The sequence below is a fragment of the Chelonia mydas genome, chromosome 20, assembly GCF_015237465.2.
Source record: "Chelonia mydas isolate rCheMyd1 chromosome 20, rCheMyd1.pri.v2, whole genome shotgun sequence".
NCBI classification, from domain to species: domain Eukaryota; kingdom Metazoa; phylum Chordata; order Testudines; family Cheloniidae; genus Chelonia; species Chelonia mydas.
The window spans coordinates 7,286,504-7,306,062 of NC_051260.2; the positions used below are offsets into that span (position 1 = coordinate 7,286,504).

Consider the following 19,559-nt stretch of genomic DNA (forward strand, 5'->3'; position numbering starts at 1 on the left):
CATGCTTACTGACAGATATTTTGACATAAATTACCAAAATAATTGGAACTGGCATGATTACATTGTGTTATTTTGACAAATAATATATACAGAATTTTGTAGAAATTTAAAATATTGTGCACAGAATTTTTAATTCTTCGGGTGATGTCCCTGTGGGTGCTGCACTCTAGGTGTTTGGGCACCCCTGTTCTCATAATTGGAAATGTATGGTAGCAGTGCCCAGTTGGATCTCCCCTCAGGGGCATGGGTGGTTCACCGGGCTTTAAATGCTGCCTCACCTGTAGGCTGTCGATCCCAGTGTTCACTGCTTAGGCGAAACACACGTTCCTCAAAAGTGCCTTCATTGTCACAAACTGACAGTCCAGACCAGGAAAGCCAGAGACTTGCAGCTTTAAATTGCTGCTCATGGAGAAGTCTCTCCGGCTGGCGTCTGAGCCAGAAGCCAGGATTCCCCTGGTCAGAAGTTCCCTACAGCAGCCTCTGACAGAGGGTCTACTTCCAAGGCTCAGACAGCAGACCACCCTGCTATGAAGGTGGCTAAAAAGCATCCTGTGGCTTCACCGAACTGGGAGACGGCAAAGAAAAGGTGTTCCCTGCACCGGCATGCTTAGTCGATACCAACCACACTATTAGCCTCTCCAGCTGAGGTAGTACCATGTGTACCATGAGAGCTAGGGACTGTAAACGAGAGAGCCCTGACACAGGCACTAAGGGGAAAATGAAACACCATGCCTCAGCACCGCCGGAGTTGACCAGACCCATGGCACACAGCAGCTCAATACAACTCTAAGCCATGTTGCCATCTACAGGCAGTATGCTGCAACTGGCACTCCCATCTATACTAACACAACCTGGGGCACCAAGTGTTACAACCGCAACGGCGCTGCCACTGTTGGTACTGTGCCAGTTCTTACTGCGAAAGAATTTGGCAATATCCTCAATGCCTGAGTCACCTATCCTCGGCACCGACGTTACTCTGGCTCACTTGGTACCAAGTCAGCCTTTCACTCCACCTTATTCAGCTCCCCTTCTTTCGAGCAACAAGGATGAGGTTGGTGATGGGGAAAGGTATTCCTGCTGCTCTTCTCCCATCTGTAATACGGCAGCACGTGCCTTGTTACACAGTCTGTCATACTGTGCCCAAAGAACCCCAATGGTACGAGTACCCATGGATGACAGCATGCCACCTCCAACACAGTGGCCATATTACCAAGAATGGCACATCCCGCTTACCACCACATACCTCCCAGTCCCCCCAGGGAGAGCACACAACCATCACCTGCGCCGTTGGTAGCGGGACTGTCTCAGCACCCTGACGACATGCTAGCAGAACAGGATGAACCCTCTGACCAAGATCAGGACACTGAACCTACCCTTCACTTTTCTTTGTCTGTCTTCTCCTGAAAACACCATCTTTCCCCCCTCTCCCCCCAGTGCTGTGGGACCAACTCACATCTCTCTGATTTTCTCAGACCGTCTTATCCCCTATTACCCAGTCTGGCAGTCCATCACAACAGACAGATGGGTATTGTAGATAATCAAGGTTGGATACTCCATCCCATTTACTTCTACCTCCCCCACCCTGTCCCTCTTCAGGGACCCCCCTCACAAATATCTACTGCAACAAGAGGTAGACCACCTCCTATATCTATGCGCAGTAGAACTGGTACCAAGTACAAATGGAAGGGCTTCTACTTGCATTATTTTCTCTCTCAGAAAAAACAGATGGAGACCCATTCTCGATCTCTGACTTCTCAACAAGTTTGTGAACACCCAACATTTCAAGATAGTCATGCTAGCCACCATAATCCCAGAGTTAGAAAAAGGGGACTGGTTCTCTGCCCTTGACCTTCAAGATGCATATTTTCATATAACTATCCATCCTTCACACTAGCATTTTCTCCATTTCGTAATAGGCCCACATAATTTCCAATACAAGATCCTTCCTTTTGGCCTATCCACTGCCCCTTGCGGGTCTTTTTTGAAGGTCCTTGCCATTGTGGCTGCACAGCTACACAGAAAAGGAATTATGATGATCCTGTACTTGGATGATGGCCTGCTCAAAGCACCAGCACAGCAGGCGCTGATAGATGCCACAGAACAGACACTCACTCTCTTTACGGCGTAAGGCCTCTAAATAAATGCACAAAAGTCCACACTAATACCAGTGCAACAAATTAGAGTTCATTGGAGTCTCTCTCAAGGCGATGGCCTCTCTACCACAACAGCAGTTCCTCACATTGACCAACCTGATTGCTACAGTACAAATCAGCCCACAAGTCACTGCCAGAACATGCTTACGTGGCTTTCACAACATACGTTGTCAGACATGCACAATTCCATATGAAGTGCTTTCAACCCTGGCTCCACTCAGTTTGTCCCACACAGGAACAATATAAACATAAACAGGCACCTCACGATACCAAACAAGGTAAAGGAGTCTCTTCTCTGGTTGGACTCAACCAGACAACATTTGCGTAGGAGTGCCTTTCACGCAAACTCTACCAATGATGACCATCACAACAGATGCATCGCTTCTGGGTTGGGGAGCACATCTATGTCTGCGCACTATCCAGGGCCACTGGTCCCCAGCAGAAACTCTTCTGCACATAAGTATCTTAGAACTAAGCCGTTCGCGACGCTTGCTCCCACTTCCTACTGATAATGGAAAGCAAGACTATACAAATCCTCACGTACAGTGTGGCTTGCATGTTTTATATAAATAGACAAGGGGGCGCACGATCACACTCCCTCTGTGTAGAAGCCATCAGACTCTGGCAATTGTGCATCACATATTATATCCACATTACAGTACAATACCTACCTGGTTGCCAGAACACCACGGCAGATCTATTAAGCAGGAATTTCTCCCGGGACCATGAGTGGAAACTCAACACACACATGGTCTGGGACCTCTTCAAACATTGCGGATTCCTGACAATAGACCTGTTCTCAACCACACAAAATATCGTATGCCCACAGTTCTGCTCCGGGAGGGGCTTGGTCCCCACTCTCTGGGCGATGCCTTCCTCATGAAGTGGAATGCTCCTCTCCTTTACGTGTTTCCCCCAACCCCCCTTTTGGCCTTGGTGAGCCACAAGATCAGGCAGGACAACTCCAGGGTAATTCTAATAGTCCCTACGTGGCCTTGCCAAACTTGGTATCCTTACCTTCTCAAATTATCAGTGTGCCCACCACGGACACTTCCGCTTCTGCCTCGTCTCCTATCTAAGGATGCAGGTCATGTTCTTCAGCCGGATCCCCAAAGACTCCATCTCAGAGGGTGGCTACTCCATGGCTCAAGCGACCTGAAATAACACATTCCAATGAAGTACAAAACACAGTTGCAGAACCACCACCCACACCAAATACCACTCCATTGGAAACAATTAGAGGCATGTGCTAACAAAAATGAATTCCTGCTATGTCATCCTCTTTACCCCAATATTGGACTACTTATTACAACTTGAAAAGTCAGGCCTCTCCATGAGCTCAGTTAGAGTGCAGCTCTCCACTATCACAGCGTTTCACAGCAAAGTAGATGAGTTCTCCACATTCGCTCACCAAAAGATTCCTCAGAGGCCTCAGCAATTTCTATCCTGAAGTGAGAGAACCTACCCCACCATGGGACTCAACCTATTCTCAGAGTCCTAACTGGCCCTCCATTTGAACCCATGGTGACATGCTCTTCATTACATCTTTCTATGAAAGTAGTGTTCCTCGTTGCAATGACATCCGCCAGATGGGTGGGAGAATTGGGCGCTCTTTTGGCAGATCCGCCATACACAGTCTTTTTCAAAGATAAAGTTTCTTTGAGACCAATCCTAAATTTTTGCCCAAGATAGGCTGGTTTAGGTGAAAAGGTGAGGCAATTTGCTTCTGACATTCTATCCAGGGTAGACAACAATCCAGACTATATACCCTGGGTGTATGCAGGGCAATCGCCTTCTACATAGACAGAACAAAAGCATTTTGTAAGTCTCGGAAACTGTTTGTCTCAATCACAGAATGATCCAAAGGGAACGCCCTATCTACACAGTTTCTCCAAATGGATTTCAGGTTGCAGAAAACTGTTATTCCCAACGTGGTCAACAACCCCCTATGGCAGTGGTGGGCAACCTATGGGCTGCAGGCGGCCTGTCAGGGTAATCTGCTGGCGGGCCGCGAGATAGTTTGTTTACATTGACCATCCGCAGGCACTGCTGCCTGCAGCTTCCAATGGCCACGGTTTGCTGTTCCTGGCCAATGGGAGCTGCGGGAAGTGGCACAGGCTGAAGGGACGTGCTGGCTGCCGCTTCCCACAGCCACTGGGAGCTGCGAGTGGCTGTGCCTGCAGATGGGCAATGTAAACAAACTGTCGCGCGGCCCGCCAGCAGATTACCTGACAGGCTGCAAGTTGCCCACCACTGCCCTACGGGGATTCACACGCATGCCACCAGGGCCTTCTTAACCTCTATAACGTTCCTTAACAATGTCCCCATTGTAGAAATCTGTAAGACCACAACCTAGGTGTCAGCCCATACATTTAGTCAACATTACACTTTAGAACAACAGGCAACCTCCAATGCCCTGTTTGGACTCTCTGTTCTTTTGTCTGCTATGACTTCAACTCCAAAGCCCCCTCCTCCTTCTGGAGGGTACTGCTCTGAAGTCACCCAGAGTGGAGCACCCACAGGGACATCACTCGAAGAAGAGAAAGTTACTCACCTTTTGCAGTAACGTTGGTTCTTCAAGATGCGTGTCCCTGTGAGTGCTCCACTACCCTCCCTCCTCCCCTCTACTTCAGAGTTATTGCTAGGCTCTGCAGTAGAGAAGGAACTAAGGGGGAGTTTATCGCACAGCGCTAATTAACCGCCTGAAGTGGTGCAAGACTGGGACCACGCATGTGTGATCCAGCCAAGCACTACCATAAATCTCTGATTACGCGCGCAGGGGCGCCCAAACACCTAGAGTGGTGCACCCACAGAACCTACATTACTGCACAAGATGAGTAACTTTTTTTTTTTAGTGCAGAATTTTTAAATTTTTGAAGCAGAATTCCCCCAGGAGTGCAATTATACCGAGTCACAAAAAATTCCTTCAGTTCGTCATGGCAGAATGCCAGTTTCAGTATGTGGTGCTCCCATTTGGTCTCTCTTTTTTTCCCCCAGGGTTTTTACTTAAATGCACAATTGTTACTGCGTATCTCAGGGAGAACGGAATTCACATCTTCCTGTATCTTAACAACTGGTTACTGAGGGGCAGATCCAGAGAGGAAGTTCTTGCTCATGTCAGTACCACACTACGGTTGCTCGACTGCCTGGGTCTCACCCTAAACACCAGAAAGTCAACCTTGGCTCACACTCAAACTATTGAGTTACTTGGGGCCCTGTTATATTCCACGACATCAAGAGCATTTCTGCTGACCGACCGTTTTCAGATAATTCACCATCTTTGCCTCAGTCTGCAATCTCAGCCTTCCATGACAGTTAGACCATGCCTGAGATTTGGGCCACATGTCTGTTTGCACACAGGTGGTCCAGTTTGCAAGGTTATACCTCCGTGCCCTTTAAATGTGTCTCAGGACAGTCTTGAATCCTACTCTTTTTAGTCTCTAGACAGACTGGTTCATCTCCCTCCACTGGTCCTAGACTCTTAGTGGTGGATGAAGCCACAGAATGTTTGCCAAGGCGTTCTTTTTGTCCAGCGCTCGCCAACCAAGTACAGTTGTTACCAAAGCCTCCCTGCTGGACTGTAGGGTGAACCTGGGGTAACTGAAAGTACGGGTACTGTGATCGGCGCAGGAAGCCTCACTCCATATCAACTTACTGGAGCTTTGGGCTATTTAAAATGCATGTCACGCTTGCGTTTTAAAATATATATATATAGTGTGGATGCAGCCCACATAACACGCAGAGACCTGCATATGCGGCCCATGGTGGTAAATAGGTTCAATCCTTGAGGGGGCCGTTTGGGATCTGGAACAAAAATTGGGGATTGGACCTGCTTTGAGCAGGGGGTTGGACTAGATACCTCCTGAGGTCCCTTCCAAGCCTGGTATTCTATGATAAGACCACTGGCTTAGTCCATTGAAAGTGCATCTGGCAGCAATACTGGCATTTCATCCCCCTGTTCCGGGAAAATCAGTCTTCTCCAGTGTCAATGTTAAGGGGGCTTCTTTGTCTATATCTTCCGGTACAAGAGCCAGTTCCCCTGCAGGACCTAAACACAGTCTGGCAACTCTGATGGGTCATCCATTGTAGCCCCTATTATCTTGCTCCTTTTTTGCTCGTGTCAGAAAACTGCTTTCCTGGTAGCAATAAGATTGGCAAGGAGACTGAGAGAGTTGCAGGCTCTGATGGCAGAACCTTCTTATATACAGTTCTCCAAAGACAAGGTAACTTTACAACCACGCCCCACGTTTTTGTCTAAAGTGGTTTCTGTTTCATTGGAACCAGGTGTTGTATTTACTGGAGGTTTTTTTTACTAAACTGCATTCATTTCTGGAGGCGCTGCATCTCCATACCTTGGATGCCAGGCAATGTCTAGCCTTTTATCTGGACAGAACTAAACTGTTTTGGGCCTCACCTCATTTGTTTCTGCCATATGCAGATTGCATGAAGGGTCAACTGGTCTCGTCACAGATCTCCAAATGGGTAACATGCTGCATTGACAGCAATGAAATAGCCTTGGCTACTGTCCTCAGTGTGTGTGAGCTCATTGTACGAGGATGCAAGCAATGTCCAGAGTGTTCCTTAGTGATCTTTCCATATTGGACGTTTCCAGGGCTGCTATGTGGTCATTGATACATACGTTCACGAACCATTACACCATCACCACATCTTCCAAGGCAGAAGCAAGCTTTGGTAGAGCTGTCTTGCTGTCCTTGTTTTGGTAGACTGTGAGCCCCGCCTCCGGGGTGGGTGGGGGGGTGGTACTCCTTGTGATTCACCTAAGTGGAAAATAGAATACACAGCTGCATCTACTTGAAGAAGAAGAAATGGTTACTTAATGTACCTGTGGTTTTTCAAGATGTGATGCAATATGTATTCTACGATCCACTGTCCATCCACTTTGCGTCGGAGTCTAATGTCTGGGCATTCAGTGCAAAGAAACTGAGGGATGCTTGGGGTGGCACTGCCTCATATAGCCAGGAGTGGGCCTATGGCCATGAGGCATGAGCAGTGCCCCTCTACGTGTACTGCTAGGCAAATTTCTCCAGCTCCAGTGATTTGGGCACACATACAACGAGACATGGTTACAGTAAGTCCTTGTTTCTTCTACAGCCCTGCATTTCCTAGTTGGCGCCACATGGTCCCAGGCTTTGCAAGTCTGGGGATAACTTGATGTGTTAGAGAAGGATGTATGGTCACATGATTAAGAAACGGGGTTAGATACCATGAGATCTGTGTTATGTTCCATGTGTATTCTGTGCGATGTAATGGCACATCTTTTCCTCTGTTTGGCATGGGCAGTTTAATAAGCAGAACAACTTGTGCAGTTTTGCTGTGGGGAGTTGTGCTCTTTCTTCTGTTGTATGTGATGCCATGTATTCCTGCTCTTCTTCCCCAGCTTTGCACAACGCTCTGCCTCAGCAGCCATCAAGACCCAGTAATCGAGCCGCAGCACTACCCCCTAAGCCTTCACGTCCTCCAGCAGCGTCACCAGCCATAAGCCAGCAGCCCATGCTCCCCCAGCCGCCTTTGCCTCAGCCTCCCCAGGTCCTCCTGGAGGATGAGGAGCCTCCCACGCCTCATCACAGCCTGCCTCTGAGCACCAGCCAGATGCAGCTCTACCTTCAACAGCTGCAGAAAGTGCAGCCGCAGACTCCTCTCCTCCCTTCAGTGAAGGTCCAGTCACAGCCTCAGCCACCCCTGCAGCCTCCTGCTCATCCCTCAGTACAACAGCTGCAGCAGCAGCAGCAGAGGCCGATGCACATGCAGCCCATGCAATTCCCTCCTCATATCCCTCAGCCTCAGCCACCTCCACAGCAGCATCCACCCCCGCAGCCGCAGCCAGCTAAACCTCAGCAAGTCATCCAGCACCACCCATCACCACGGCACCATAAGCCTGACCCCTATTCAACTGGTGAGTGCTGAAATTTCCCCTCTGAGTTCTTAACATCAGCGCAGCTACAATTAGTAACAAATTAAGGGCGTTGGATGCCTGGTTGGAATGTAAAGGAGTACTTGTGACACCTTAAGTGAGCTGTAGCTCACGAAAGCTTATGCTCCAATAAATTTGTTAGTCTCTAAGGTGCCACAAGTACTCCTGTTCTTTTTGCGGATACAGACTAACACGGCTGCTACTCTGAAACCTGGTTGGAATGTGATTGTTCCACAATCTTCTGAGCTTTGCAGATACCGGTGGTGAGTTGGCATCGGGCTTGGAGCACGGACAAGTCATCAAGAAACGTACTTAGTCTGGGAGGAATTCTTTAAATAACTTGATAGTCTAGTGAGGACTCTAAGCTTTTCTCCTGGGAGCTTAAATCTCAGTCCATGGGGAAAACCAACTATTGTAGGGCTCAAAGTTAGGAAACAGATTCTAACTGGCAGTGCTGTGCCCTGTTAAGATTCATCCCATCCCCTTTCAGCATGGAAGTCTAGCCTGTCCTGAAATCAGGGTACAGTCGGTGAGCTCCATCTAGAAAAGAGGCTGTTTGCTCCCTTTGGCAGGATGTTTGGTTTGTGATTTTATAGTAATAACATAAATCACCACCTCCCCAGGAACAGATCAGGCTTCCTGATTCTGTTTGGATTTGAAGTTCTCGTGTGCCGTTGGCAAGCATGTTGGGAAGTTCCCCATGAAAGGATCAAAACTGCATGACTGCCAGTGTAGTATCCGGTAAAAGGAAATAAACTGAAGTTAAGGAGGATGGCTGCTGAGTATTGTTTACTAGCCAAGCACTTTAAGTTGTCCCCTTGGGTAGTTTATTAGATGTTAAAATACAAATAGTTAGAATCTGGTGACAAGAGCCAGCATCTCCAGAATAGCCAAGCTAGCATTACCACAGTAAACATGTACATGTATGCTAGCCCCCGGCAAGTGATCAGATGGCAAGCAGCCTTGCCAAAGTGCTTTCCCTGCCTTAAAGACAGCCCTTCTGGGGTATGCTCCAGTGGACGCACCGCTGAAAAGGAAATAAAATGCCTGTGACTGCGTGAGTGATTCTACCCAGATTGGGAGGTGGAAAGTCTCAAGCGAAGTGCTCAGACTGGTCCCTGAGACATAGACAGAGCCTTGTCCCTCCTAGCTATGGGCAGATTTTAAACCCTTGTAAGATTATTTGAGCTGATGATGGTGTAGCCTAGTCTCCCTCATAGTGCCCTTGATCAAGAATATTTTCTCTACAATCTCTAACAAGCTTTGTTACAGGATAATAGTGCACATGAAGATGGGTATTCATTTCTTGTGTGAAGGACAAATATATTTTTCTCTGTCTTAAATATTTAGCATGAATTCTTTTTGCTTCTCCTTACCGTTGTGTTGTTTTAGATATGTTATGTAATGACCCCTGGCTGTTGGGTGGAGTGCTATTTTCAGAATGTGCTTTTAATTTTTTCCTCCTATGCTAAACATTGAACTGTGTATGTAGGAGAAATAAGAGGAATGTGCCAGTGGCCTTCAGCCATCATACTTTGGGTTGTGACCTTCTCAGATGTCAATGGATTGAGCAGGATTTTGATGGGAGAGGAGAGGCCTCCAAGGAAAACCCAGGCATTGCAAAAAGTGTTACAGGTTATTTAGTGATTCAGGAGGTGGTTCTCTTTAGCACCAGGCTGGTGCCCCCAGCAGGGTGCTGCTGGAGGTGCTGTCTTTCCAATTAAATGTAAAACTGAGGCTCACTTTGGTTCATTAAAGATCTCTAGTTAGGGGTGTTTGTCGTGGTGCCTTGGTTAAATTCTAATTGGAATTACTACATCCTGCCTCTTTCAAACCCCCCCACCCCGGCCACCTGTAGTTTAAAATGGATTCCATAAACCATCATATAGGGTTTCTGAGAGTTGTTACAAGCGACGCCAGGGAGCTATAACAGCAGAGGGCAGACAAATAAAGAAGGGTGCAAACAAGTGAAATTCAGTTGCTTCCCTCCCACCCATGAGGCAATCTGCTGAGCACCTCTCTAGTGCCTAGCGTGTTGGCTGAGTCCAGCCAGAGCCTGAAAAAGGAAAGCTCACTTCCCTTATAAATTTCAGTAAACATCAAATGAAATGGATGTCTCCAGGTGCTCCGTCAGTTCTCTGTGCCCTAAAGTGCATGTGTGATTCCTGAACAGAGATCTTGAGAGACTCTGGGGGCATAGAAATGTAAGGGGAGAGTTTTAAAATAGTAAATGTTCAGTGATTCTCAAATGTTCTGTGGTTCAGTGGAAGAAATTGCATAGAGGAGCTTACAAATTCTTTAAAATAGGAATGTATTTTGGATGGAGGTTTTCCATTCCTCAGAATGAAGTCCGTAGGCTTCACGGCCAAATCCAAAGGGCAATCCAACAAAATCCTTTTCACTTGCCACTGCCCAGCCACCTACAGCCCTTGTGCATTGTGAATGTGCCTGTGACAACCATGGCACTGGCCTGACACCGGACTGTAAGGAGGCTGGTGGGAAGTTCCCCCTATCTGCATACCACTCCATGCAAGTCTGGCAGGCTTATGGAGAGGAATAAACAGATGCAACTAAGTGTATGGCTCTTTGTGTACTGATCTGGGTGACAGAGTCTTAAAGTTGCTTCTGAATTAGTGCTTAGGGTTAGTGTGAATTAGTGTGGCAGTGCAGCCCATGTGACAGCTGGAAGTACTGAGGGGTAGGACTAGACTACGGAAACTGCCAAACTGGTGTGGAGTCTTCCTAAGTTTGTAAGGTGTGCCTGGGTTAAATTCAACCTGCCGACGGTGTCAGTCCTGTGGAGCAGCATGCTGCTCGATCTGACTCAAGGACAAGTTCTCACCTTGGTTAATGTTTGGATAAGCGATAGTGATGACAGGGTAACTGACTGGTGCTGAATTGTTCCAGGTCACTTGAGAGAAGCGCCTTCCCCTCTCATGATGCATTCCCCACAGATGCCCCAGTTCCAGGGTCTGGGCCACCAGTCACCACCTCAGCAAAATATCCAGCCGAAAAAACAGGTAAAGGAAGGCATAACCTGAATGTGGGGTCCCAAAGGGCCTGCTCTCAAAGCACAGGGTTCCCAACCTGTGTTGGTAGCTTGGGCTCATTCCCACAACGGTGCACTCTCCATGAGCATGCATTAGAGGCTAGGCCAGCCCCATTGTGGGACACTCATGGTGGATTGTTCAGGATGTTACTGGCTCTGTGGATGTGGGATGGACTTCCATCAAGGAAGGTATTTGGATGGTGACTGACCCATCTCAATATGCTAACATGGCAGGAGCTGAGAGCACCCTCTGTCGTGCAATCCCAGCCCATGGCAGCAAAGGAAGAGAAGATGCATTCACCGGTCATCCGAAATGAAACATTCAGCCCCACGTTGCGACAGGAACCTCCCAAGCACCCAGAGAGCATCAAACCCCCTGCACATATCCAGCAAAGTAAGTTAGAGCCCCTGCGCTGTTAGTGTTGAAATGTGTATTTTGGGTGTAAAATGGGCTAGTCTGTTTCCCTTTGAAAGCTGAGATGTAGAAATGGACTGCTCCTCACAGTGAAAGCCTGAGAGTCTACACCTCAGTCAATTGGCCTGCCCTCGATAGTGGGGAAGGAAGGGACAGGATCACTCCCTGAATGCTCTAGGAAACTCAGATACCCTGACAGCCTGCAGGAATGGTCTTTTGCCCTTACCGTGGTATATGTGTGTTTCAGGAACAGAAATGAAACCAATGGAGGGTGGGCGGCCTGTAATCAGACCCCCTGAGCAGAATGTGCCGCCACCTGGAGTACAGGACAAAGACAGACAAAAACAGGAACTGAAAACACCTGTCGCTCCTAAAAAGGTAACAATTCACCACACCTGGATGCAGTCAGTTTGGGGGAAGGGGTTATTTAGTGGCCTGGTCTGACCTGCCTACACTCCAGCATTTGGTCTATATTCTTTTTTGCGAAAGGGGCACAGAAACTCTGAGCTACTAGAAGAGGCTGAACTCAGTGTAAAGCCCCTAAAAATTCTAGGCCAAAGTTGTCCCTTCTCTAACAGTTTGATCTACTCAGCTAGGTCCCCCATCCTCTTCTGCTTAGGACACAGGTTGCGGTGCCTCGAAGCGGACATGGCCTCATGTCTTATCCCAGATTGAGCAGACCTGTCCCTTCATGCCAGGGTGGGGCTCACCAGAGTAAACTAGTTTTAGTGCGCGTGTGCTCGCTCTCTCTCTCTCTCCCCCTCCCCCTCCCTCCTCTTCTCCTCCCCCGCCCCGGTGTTGGGGGGCGGGGAGGGAGGCAGCACTGTTATCCTGACTGCTTCATGAAGGTTTGGGCCCAATTTTTTAATGTTAAAGCGATTGTACAAGAGAATTTGGCCTGGCTGAGAGCTGTGAGGACTGATAGCTTCTATCTGCAGATCAGGAACAGTCTGGGCACAGCAAGGCAAGCATCTCCCACCTGTGTCGCTGAGATGCAGGGGGAGGACTCCCTGTGTGTGGGAAGGGAGCTCAGTCTCTGTGACCCATTCGGCCCTACACTTCTGGCCACAAATGGGGGGAACGGATGTGGGGGTTTGACGATACGGGAACCAGGAGCTGTAAAGTGAGACTACCAACTCATTTCATACATGCCACTGTGAACAGCCTTCAGATGGTAACATCACCTTCTTCAAGTAATGGTCCCTATTTGTGTTCCACTGAGGGGTTAAGCATGCGCACTGTGTGCCCAGAGTCGGAGAATTTGAAAGTAGTGTCTGTTGGTCCCTTCATGCGCCCTGGCTCACCTTGTGCTTCGTCCAAGGTGTTAAAGGGAGGGGCTGACCAATCCTGACTCCAATTCTTCTCACTGCCGCATGGTTCAGGTCGGAACTTTCAGTGTCCTCCTCTCTGGTGCATCTTTAATAAAGATAGTTGTACATAGTTTTACCCAGGTTTATGGTAGTTTTACCAGTTTATTACCTTTTTTATTGCAGTTTTAGCACTTAGTTAAGATAAGATTGGGGTTTGTTTTTTTCTTCATACAACACCCTGCCTGGTACCTGTGTGCAGGTACTGGACTGTGCCCAGGATTCTGGGCTTCAAACTCTGCGCCTGCTGCCCGCACTTCTTCTCCATCAGTGATTAACCCAGTGCTGCCTCTACTGCTTGGGGGAAGCTCACATCACATCCAGGTTCAGTATTTGCCAGTCCTTTCCCAGCCACACCCAAAAAGGCCAGACCCTCCGCTTCCGAAAGCACCACATAGAGCTCACCATGAGGCCTCACTCAGACCCAGGTAGGGAAACTCCCCCTGTATATCGGCCTGAATCAGTGAGGAACGCACACCTCCCATTACCACATCCAAAGCCTATGGAGGCGTCTAAGTGGGAGATAAGGAAGCATACCATAAGCATGGTACTAAGTCTTGGTCAAAGTCAAAGAAAGTGGACGCTCCTTCCACGAGTTCGAGCCATGGGGATGGAATTCTCACTAAGTCCCATAGCATGAGAAGAAGTCCCACAAGCAATGGAATCTGGTACTTCCGAGCACCTGTCCAACAGTACCGTCATCACCAACCCTCCACAAGACATGGGATCCTCCTGTTCTGGGAAAGTCCATGCCACCGGCACTGATACCAGCCCAGGGAAAGGGTGCCTGTGATACCGGGGATATCTGGAATTTTACCTGAACCCCAGGACATGTTCGCCTTGCCAGACCCAGAGTCACCCCAGCCAGCCAGCCCTTCCACCTCTAGAGAGAGGATTTCTCCACCTCAGGACATTTCCCCAGAACAGGTCCTTTCACCATCTGCTCTGATGGTGTACACCCTTCCGCCAGTTCTGACAGCACCACCATTTGAACCAGTCTGCCTTCTCCTCCTCTGAAAAATAGGAACCAGGAGAGGAACCAATTATGTCCTGTCACCCCTACGTGTCTTCACAGAGACTACCACATCCATGGCAGCATCCTCCATTTCAATGACCTCAGAGCCATTGGTACCTCATGCCGTGGGGGCCACCACAACCTTCCTCGGATCTGGCCTATTGGCTATTACTAGGGACCGGGTCCCAATACCCCCCCTTAGAACCAGCCTGGTCCACGAGGGAACATTTTGCCTGCCTCCTGCTTAAAGTTTCCTTCTAGCAGACGCTTGGATCTGTTGGAGGAAGAGGAACACCTCAGTGCTGCCAGAATTAGTAAGTTTTCCCTCTTCATCTCCAGGTGAAGCAGTGACTGCAGCATCCCCTTCGCCTCTGGATGACTTCAGGCAGTTTCAAGGAACTGTTGCAGAGATTCTCAAGGGAACTCCAGTTTCCACTGGAAGAAATCTAGGAACCTGGGACCAGCCACAATTGCATTGCCTATTACTGAGGCTATTCTGGAGCCTGCCAGGACCGGGTGGCACACCTCTCCCACATGTATGGCTACCCCAGAGGGGCCAAAAAGCATTATGTTCTTGCTAAGGGGTCTGAGTGTTGTGTATGTCCATCCCCCCGTCCCCTCCCCCTCCCACTTTTTTTTTTTTTTTTTTTTTTGCATCCTCCTCCAAACACCCTAGTTGTCCAGGCAGTGACTGCACAAGCCAAGCAACAGCACCCTCAATCTATACCTGCTGATAAGGAAGGCCAACATTTGAACCTTTTGGGACACAAGATATTTTCCTCAGCTAGCCTTCAATTCTGTATCGCGAACTCTCAGGCATTACTAGTCAAGTGTGACTTCCTGAATTACAGCAAGTTCCAGGAATTTACTGATAGCCTGCCGCAACACGATTGGGCTCACTTTCAGGCACTTACTGAGGAAGGGAAGCTGATAGCCAGAATAGCCCTCCAGTCAGGGGTAGATGCAGCAGATACCTCTTGCAGGGCCATGGCTGTGGTCATAGTATGCGGAGTGTGTCTTGGCTCCATTCCTCTGGTTTCCCGAGGGAGGTACGGAGCACTGTTGAAGACCTTGCTTTTGATGAAGCCCCAACAACTATGCCTGACACCTCACAAACACACTCCCCCCATTGGGGTCATTTAGCACTCTTTTCTCATGGTTGGAGTGCGATGATAATAGACAAATAGGTGTCGAACAGCATCCACCAGGGCTATACGATCGAGTTCATCGAATTACCTCCTCCAAGACCGCCCTCCTTGTCCCTCTTCAGGGACCATCCTCACAACTGCATTCTCACCCAAGTGGTGAACTCATTACAACAGGAAGCAGTAGAACACATACACAGAGAATACCGGGGAACAGGGTTTTACTCAACTTACTTCTTGATACCCAAGAAGAAAGGCGGGTGGAGACCAATCCTCAATCTCCAACATCTGTCGGTTCGTTCACAAGCTCAAGTTTTCAGTGGTCATGCTGGCAGCAATTATCCTATCCTTAGAAAAGGGCCATGTGGTTTACGGTTCTCGATACGAAAGTTGCTTATTTTCACATTGATATCCATCCATCCCACAGACATTTCCTGAGATTCATAGTGGGCACCCACTATTTCCACTACAGGGTGCTCCCTTTCAGAATAGCCACTGCTCCGAGTCTTCACCAAAGTTTTTTCCATCTTTGCGGCCTTTGTCAGACATTAGACTGGCTTCCAATTGCACGATCCAGGCAAGAAGCCCAAGCATCAACCTCCATGTTGCTCAACTTCCTTTCATCCCTTGGAGTCATCATCAACATTGAGAAATCAATCCTAGACCCCACACAGTCTCTGAACTTCGCAAGAGCTATCATCAGTTCAGCCACAGTACAGGCCTACTTACTGAAAGACAGGTTCCAGACAGTGAACTCTCATCATAACTAGCATCATGAACAATCATGTACCAGCCAGGACTTGCCTGTCTCTCCTGGGCTGCGTGGCTTTGTGTACATATGTGACCCCATTTGCACAACTCCACCTTTGCTGCCTTCAGACGTGGCTCCAGTATGTTTACTCACCAAACTGTAACTCCCTGGATTTCATGCTGCCATCCCTCTGATTGTGGTCAGAGCCATGTCATGTATGCATGCGGGTTCCCTTCCTTCCCTCCTACCAGACAAGAAGATCATCACTAATGCATCCCCGATAGGCTGAAGAGCCCACATGGATGAGCACATGACACAGGGCACGTGGTCTCCCCAAGGATCCAGGGTGCACATAAATATCCTGGAACTCCGAGCTGTAAGAAAGGTATGCCAGTCCTTTCTTCTGTTTCATTCACTCCCATCATGGTGTCTCATCATGTCAGACAACGCTACTGCTGTTTTCTGTATTAACAAACGGGAATAAGATTGGCCTCTCTCTCTCTCTGGACTTAGTGCATCAATCACCAGATCTCTTGTCTGCAGGCTATCATCCAGGAACACAGAATGTAGTCTCAAACTCTATCAGCAAACGTTTTGCCATTGACCACGAGAGGGAATGTCACAATTCAGTAGTACACAGCATCTTCACCTGATGGAGGACCCTGACCAGACATCTATTCACGTCACAAACAAACAGCAAATGTATCACATACTGCTCCAGAGAAGGCCTCAGTCACCACTCTCAGGGTGATGCTCTCCTGCTCCGTTGGTCAGACCAAATCAACTACGCTTTCCCTGCTCTGCCTTTCCTGCCTCAGGTACTGCACAAGATCCAACAAGACAGAGTGATCATCGCCTGCTGGCCCAGGCAATTCCAGTTTCCCAATCTCCTCCACATAGTCATTCTGCCCACCAATTCCCCTCCACAGCTTCCCCAATCTCCTGACCCAGTACAACAGCGAGATCAGGCATCCCAATCCACATGCACTCCACCTCAGAACATGGTATTTGGATGGGCATTTGCTTTAGCATGCACATGCTCTCCTGCTGTGCAAGACATCCTCTCCAGCAGCAGGAAGGACTCCACTAGGCAATGTTACTGAGCCAAATGGAAACGTTTCTCATCTTGGGTCCAACAAAAAGTACTTCTGCCTGAACTGATGGGGATCCTCCCGATCCTGGATTATGTTCTGTCCTTGAAGTCGTCAGCTCTTGCCTCAACTCTTTGAGAGTCCACCTGGCGGCAATTAGCATGTTGCACCGTCTTTACACACCCACTAACCACTAGGTTTTGGAAAGGCCTCATCACCACCTCTCCCACCCAAATGATCACACCCCAATGGTTACATGAATCTAGTTCTCTCTATGCTAACAAAACCACACTTTGAACTGTTACCATCGTGCTCTATGTCCCTCCTTTCCATGAAAGTTGCTTTTCTTGTTGCTATCACTTCTGCGAGAAGGTTGGTGAACTTTAAGCTATGATAGAGGATCCGCCTTTTATAGTGTTCGAGAAGGATCCTTTCCCTACGTCTCGACCCAAGGTTTTATCAAAGGTGGTCTCCCAGTTTCACATCAGTCAATCTATTCACTTAACTGTTTTCTTCCTGAAACCACACACATCTGCAGAGGAACATCAACTCCATTCTCTCGATGTCTGACGAGCTCTGGCCTGTTGCTTGCAGAGCACAAAACCAATCAGGAACTCCCCTATGCTGTATACGTTGTAGTAGCCGAAAGACTCGTCATCTCCACCTAGAGGATCTCTAAATGGATTTTGGGTTGCATTTGGGTTGCACTCTGCTACCAACTGTCAGGCCGACCTATCTCCACAGCATTGCAGGCTAACTCCACGAGAGCTCAGGCTTCGACCATGGACTCCCTTCAGTTAGGGACAATGTAGAGCGGCCACCTGGAGTTCTTACACACCTTTGCAGCACACTATCTTAGTGTAGACCTCAGCAGCAGATATCTCCTTGGGCATGCCAGTTCTCCACACAACCATTCCTTCCTCATCCTTGCACCCTCTTCCGACTTAAGTACTGCTTGTTAATCACCACCAGTGGAATAGTAGGGATCATCACTCGAAGAAGAAGAGGTTACTTGCCTGTAATTGGAGATTCTTTGAGATGCGTGGTCCCTATCTGTATTCCACTTCCCACCCTCCTTCCTTTCTCCTACGGATCTGTCTGATTCGCGTTGGAGAAGGAACTGGTGACATGGTCCGGTTCACGTCAGCCTTTATCACCTTGGCTGGAAGCACAAGGTGAACACAGGCGCATGCACTGACCAATGCACACTAATTTCAAATGCTCCGACTGCAGGTGCATGGTTCGCATGCGTAACCCCTCTGGGAATACAAATAGGGACCACGCATCTCGAAGAACCTCCAGTTATATGTAAGTAACCTCCTCTTTCAGTAACTGTCAGTCTGTGCTGGATTGAAACAGGTCACAAGTGCTGAAGGTTCCCTTCAGCAAATGATTTTGGGGGAGTTCTGTGGCCTCTTACTAAGAACTTAACCATAATGCCTAGCACTAAGGTTCATGCCAGACTCATGCTACTGTGTGCTGTTAACATTAGCTGGGAGGCTATGTCTGCTAGTTATGGCCCAGTTCATCACTAATGCTGCCTTCTTGACTTCACAGGATCTGAAAATAAAGAACATGGGCTCGTGGGCAAGTTTGGTCCAGAAACCCCTCACAACTCCGTCCTCCACAGCAAAGTCCTCCAGCGACAGCTTTGAGCATTTCAAGAGGGCAGCGCGGGAGAAGGAGGAGCGGGAGAAGGCGCTCAAGGCTCAGGCAGAACAGGTGGAAAAGGAGAAGGAGCGGCTGAGGCGGGAGCAGGAGAGGATGAGGTGAGAGGCCTGCACATCTGTATTTCATTGCTCCTAAAGCTTGTCTCTCTAGGGTACCAAGGTGCTGTGAATGGGGCTATGTCCCCACTGGGGACAATCACTTCTGCTTTTTGCTTCACTTGTCAGCTTGGTGTCTTGGACCACTGCTGATACTTTGGGAAAAGATAGGTTTTGCAGCAGGATCAACCAGAAGATGGTGAGGGTAGGGCTGTCTCCACTGCCCTTTTGAGGGGTATACCAGACATGGCCCTGTTGTCCAGGCCACCTTTTCTCTAGCTCCCTCGGGTTATACCTCAGCTCTGTTAGCCTAGACACGTGTCAGCACTTACAGGCTGCAGTGCAGGAACTCTGAACATAATCAGTGTGTGTAATATAGCCACCGCTTCCCTGGTGGGCTCACGAGGAGATGGGCTCCTTGCCCACACAAGAGCCAGTGCAAGTTGTAGAGCTCCAGCATCATACTCTATTCACAGTTCATACCACTGAGGTATCTGGGTGTGCCACTGGATAACAGCTGCTGTTTCCTCCTCCTTAAGCTGACTAACGGTACTGTTAAGCAAGAAGCAATATGAGCAAGAATCTCTCAATGCTAAGCACTTCCCATTCCACAGTGTGGGTGTTGCAAAATGGGCGTCTTGACTATGCAACAAACTCCACAGGGAGAAACCCCTTAGCTGCCCATTCTCCAACTGGGATCCTCAAGGAGTGCTTGCTGCCGGAGATGGCTGGACATATGGTGCAGGCTGCTCTTCCTCGTTTCCAGCTGCTACCTGGCATTAAAAATGTAATACATTGAGTCCTTTCTTCAGAGACTTCACTATGTCAGTGATTGCTGGAGTTCCCGCAGGAAGGTTATGGGATCACAATGGGGA

General features: G+C 48.6%; 1 protein-coding gene across 14 annotated transcripts in view; it reads left to right on the plus strand.

The window, feature by feature from the left end:
- BRD4 (bromodomain containing 4) overlaps positions 1 to 19,559 on the plus strand; it is a 244,767-nt gene that overhangs the window by 193,875 nt on the left and 31,333 nt on the right. For 11 of the 14 annotated variants that reach the window (XM_043533002.1, XM_043533003.1, XM_043533000.1 and 8 more), the window contains 5 exons: positions 7,552 to 8,067; positions 10,993 to 11,105; positions 11,369 to 11,528; positions 11,797 to 11,927; positions 18,476 to 18,687. In XM_043533002.1, the coding sequence (XP_043388937.1) occupies positions 7,552 to 8,067; positions 10,993 to 11,105; positions 11,369 to 11,528; positions 11,797 to 11,927; positions 18,476 to 18,687 (1,132 nt within the window). The remainder of the gene's footprint in view (positions 1 to 7,551; positions 8,068 to 10,992; positions 11,106 to 11,368; positions 11,529 to 11,796; positions 11,928 to 18,475; positions 18,688 to 19,559) is intronic. The other 3 variants (XM_043533007.1, XM_043533006.1, XM_043533009.1) reach the window with 1 other exon arrangement.